Below are 3,051 nucleotides of genomic sequence, written 5' to 3'. Positions count from 1 at the left end.
GAGTGAGTGAGGGATTTTGGGAGTGAGTTTTTGCAGGGGCATTTTTTTTTTTTTTTTGCATCCCCCCCCCCCCCCCCCCCCCCCCACCACCCCACCACCCCCACCCGCAGTGGGCGCGCACCAGGCCACGCTGCAGCGCCTCATGGACTGGGCGGCGGTGGCCGAGGAGTGCGGCCTGCGGCGGCTGTGGACCAAGTGCGTGCGGGAGGTGGCGGTGACGCTGGCGCGGCAGCGGCAGGGCGGCTGCACCGTGCGCACGGTATCGTCGCAGGACCTGCAGGCCAAGCTGCAGGTGGGGGGGCTGGCGCTGCGCTGTGCTGTGCATGCTGTGCGTGCTGCGTGTGCTGTGCATGGTATGCGTGGTGTGGGGCATGTGAGCGTGTGGGGCGAGTGGTGTGTGCTGCTGGCGCCTGGGGCTGGCTGTGTGCTGGCTGTGTGTGGGTGTGTTGTACGTGTGTGGCAGAAAAGGGGGATGCATCGGCGCCCTCCACCTCACTCTGTGGCGTGTGGGCGTGGATTGGCGTGCGGCTGTGTCCTGTTTGTCTCTGTCCTTGCCTTCCGCCCCGCCCCGAACTCATTCTGTAAGCGCTGGCTGCAAGTGCAGGGCGTGGCGCTCAACGGCATGCCCAGGGTGCCATCCAGCTCGGCGCTGGCCCCGGGGGCAGACGCCTCCACCACCGCCGCCCACGACGTGGCGCTGCTGCGGGTGCGGCCGCTTCCACTGCTGGCGCCGCGGCTGGTGCAGCTGCTGCGGCTGCTTTCTCAGCCCTCCAGGGCCGCCAGCACCTGCCCCAGCCGCTGCCACTCTTCTGCACCGCTGCGTCCGCCTCTGCGTTGCTGCCATGCTGCGGCCCTGGCCGTGCCTCCCCCATGCTCCTCACACCAGCGCACCCCCTACGCACACTCACTAACCGCCCACCCGTGCGCTGCCCCTGCCCTCCCTGCCCTCCCCGCAGGCCATGACCCCCAAGGCGCAGCTGGCAGTGATGGCGGCGCTGCTGGCGGGGCTGCGCAAGGCGGGGGGCGACCCCGCCCTGCTCATCCCCGCAGAGGCCAGCCTGGGCTCGGGGCTACCCAGTATTTGGAAGCTGAGGGCCGCGCCAGGCTCGCCTGCCGGGGAGCTGGTGTGATGAGCGATGAGCGATGCCGGCACGCTGGGAGTGCCTGCGTCTGTGCTCCTGGTGTGAGAGAGCGGGGCCGGTGGCAGCCCGTGCGTCGCGTTGGGCTTGCCCTGGCGCCGCCGGTCTGACTCCGGCCTGCACAGCCATGCAGCGCTGGAACTGCCAATGGTCAGCTCCAGCATGGCATCCACAATCAGCTGGTACAGCACAGTGCGTCCGCCAGCCCTCCGCCTCACGAAAGAGAGGATAGTTGAGGTGGGCGGGTGCGGCCCGCCGCTCCGCCCCACCCCTGTTTGATGTGCGATTGTTTTCTTTGAATGGTCGAGTGCGCCACCCGGCAGGCCGCCCACAAGCCCCTGCCCCGATCCTGCCAAACTTAATCCTGCTATCTCCTGCCCTTGGCTCATCGCCTTGGGTGGGTGCCGCGATTGCGATCCTCATGAAAGCATAGTGCGAAGCTGTCTGCTCTTCCATTAGTCTATCTGTGTGCCTGCTTATGCTCCTGCATCTCATCCGTAGCGCCTGTATTTTGCTGTTCTTTGGCATTGCTCCCCTATTGGACTGAGCCCCCATCCCCTTGCCCCGCTGCGTGTTTAGCTGTTAGTGGCCAGAGTGCACGCCCCGATCAAGCCAGAAGCCCCTCCTGATCCCAAACCATCCATGCCAGATATTCATTCTACCCCTTCTGCTTTTGCCTCTCTTTCTGCCTATGAACGTCTTCTCTGCGGGCTTTGCTCCCTCCCTTTGCTTGCCCCCTGCGCCCTCCTTGCCAGCCGTACCGGGCCCGCCAACCACTGGTGGGCCCCAGTGGCATGGCATGCGCCCCTCCCCTTTGCAACAGCGCTGCCAACGTCAGATGCAACTAAGCAGAAGGCCGGTGCTCGGTCAACAAGGGCGAGCGGCGGGCGTGGCGGGCCCGCCTCCGAGAGCCTCAGAGCAGCCGCCAGAGCAGTCAGCCAGCAAGGTATCTACAGGCCCGCTACACCCGCGGGTCCACCAGCTGGATGTAGGGTATCTGCCGCTTGGCGCCGTCGTCGTCGCGCCCCCCGCCGCCGCGCCGCCGCCGCTGCAGCAAGTGGTCCACCTGTGGCGGTGCATGGGGGTGGCACCAGGCAAGGTGAGGCCTCGGCTCCCCCGCAAGTCATCAAGCACCAAACACCTCGCTGCGGCGCGCGAGGGGGCTAGCGGCGCTGGTGCTGCACAGCCTGCACTGCAGTACAGGATGAGATGCAGGCGGGGTGCGCGCTCACCAGCACCACACCATACACATCCCCCAACAGGTTGACCACCTGCACGGTCGGCGGCAGCGCAAGGCGGGAGGGCAGAGAGGCAGGCGTGGGACGGGGGCGGGCGTGGTAGGCCAAGGTGCCTGCTCGCCTCCCTGCACGCTGCCACACCCGGCAGCAGGCGGGCAGCCAGATTGGTCGGCAGGCATGTGGCCGTGCCTCTGCCTGCCAGCGCAGCGCACCGTGCGGCAGCGGTCCAGGAACCAGTCGAGCGCCAGGATCACCGCCAGGTCTGGAGGGGGAGGGGCAGGGCAGGGTCTGATCTGGGCCCCCTGGTCCGGGCGTTCGCCACCCGCCGCCGGCCTGCCCGCCCGCCCTTGCCTGCTGCGGTCCCTCCATCGACGCACTCTGCCCCACCGTCCCACCGCCCAGCTGAGACACACACACCAGCGCACACACCAGCGCAGTACCATGCAGACCCAGGCGGTACCGTGCCCACCTGGCGCGTACTGGTCCAGGCTGACCGCCTGCAGCACGATCAGCATGGTGACAAGGCCGGCCGAGGGGATGGCCGGGGCGCCCACCGCCGCCAGTGAGGCGGTGAAGGCGATGACCAGCAGCTGCGAGGCGCCCAGCGGCACGCCGTGGGCCTGCGGGGCGGTGTGTGTGTGTGTGTCTGTGTGTGTGTACGTGTGGGGAGTGGT

The 3,051-nt window shown here is 67.9% G+C and overlaps 1 protein-coding gene across 1 annotated transcript in view; it reads right to left on the bottom strand.

Annotated features, from left to right (window-relative positions):
* Positions 1-2,100: 2,100 nt before the first annotated feature.
* Positions 2,101-3,051, bottom strand: part of CHLNCDRAFT_51701 (hypothetical protein) — a gene marked incomplete at both ends in the record, with an annotated part of 2,933 nt that continues 1,982 nt past the window's right edge. Inside the window, 4 exons of the mRNA XM_005848727.1 lie at positions 2,101-2,205; positions 2,372-2,410; positions 2,590-2,639; positions 2,847-2,997. Of these exons, the coding sequence (XP_005848789.1) occupies positions 2,101-2,205; positions 2,372-2,410; positions 2,590-2,639; positions 2,847-2,997 (345 nt within the window). The remainder of the gene's footprint in view (positions 2,206-2,371; positions 2,411-2,589; positions 2,640-2,846; positions 2,998-3,051) is intronic.

The sequence above is a fragment of the Chlorella variabilis genome (genome assembly GCF_000147415.1).
Source record: "Chlorella variabilis unplaced genomic scaffold CHLNCscaffold_7, whole genome shotgun sequence".
Taxonomy (NCBI): domain Eukaryota; kingdom Viridiplantae; phylum Chlorophyta; class Trebouxiophyceae; order Chlorellales; family Chlorellaceae; genus Chlorella; species Chlorella variabilis.
The sequence above is the reverse complement of the archived record's forward strand: the minus strand, read 5'-3'. Positions and strand labels throughout refer to the sequence as shown.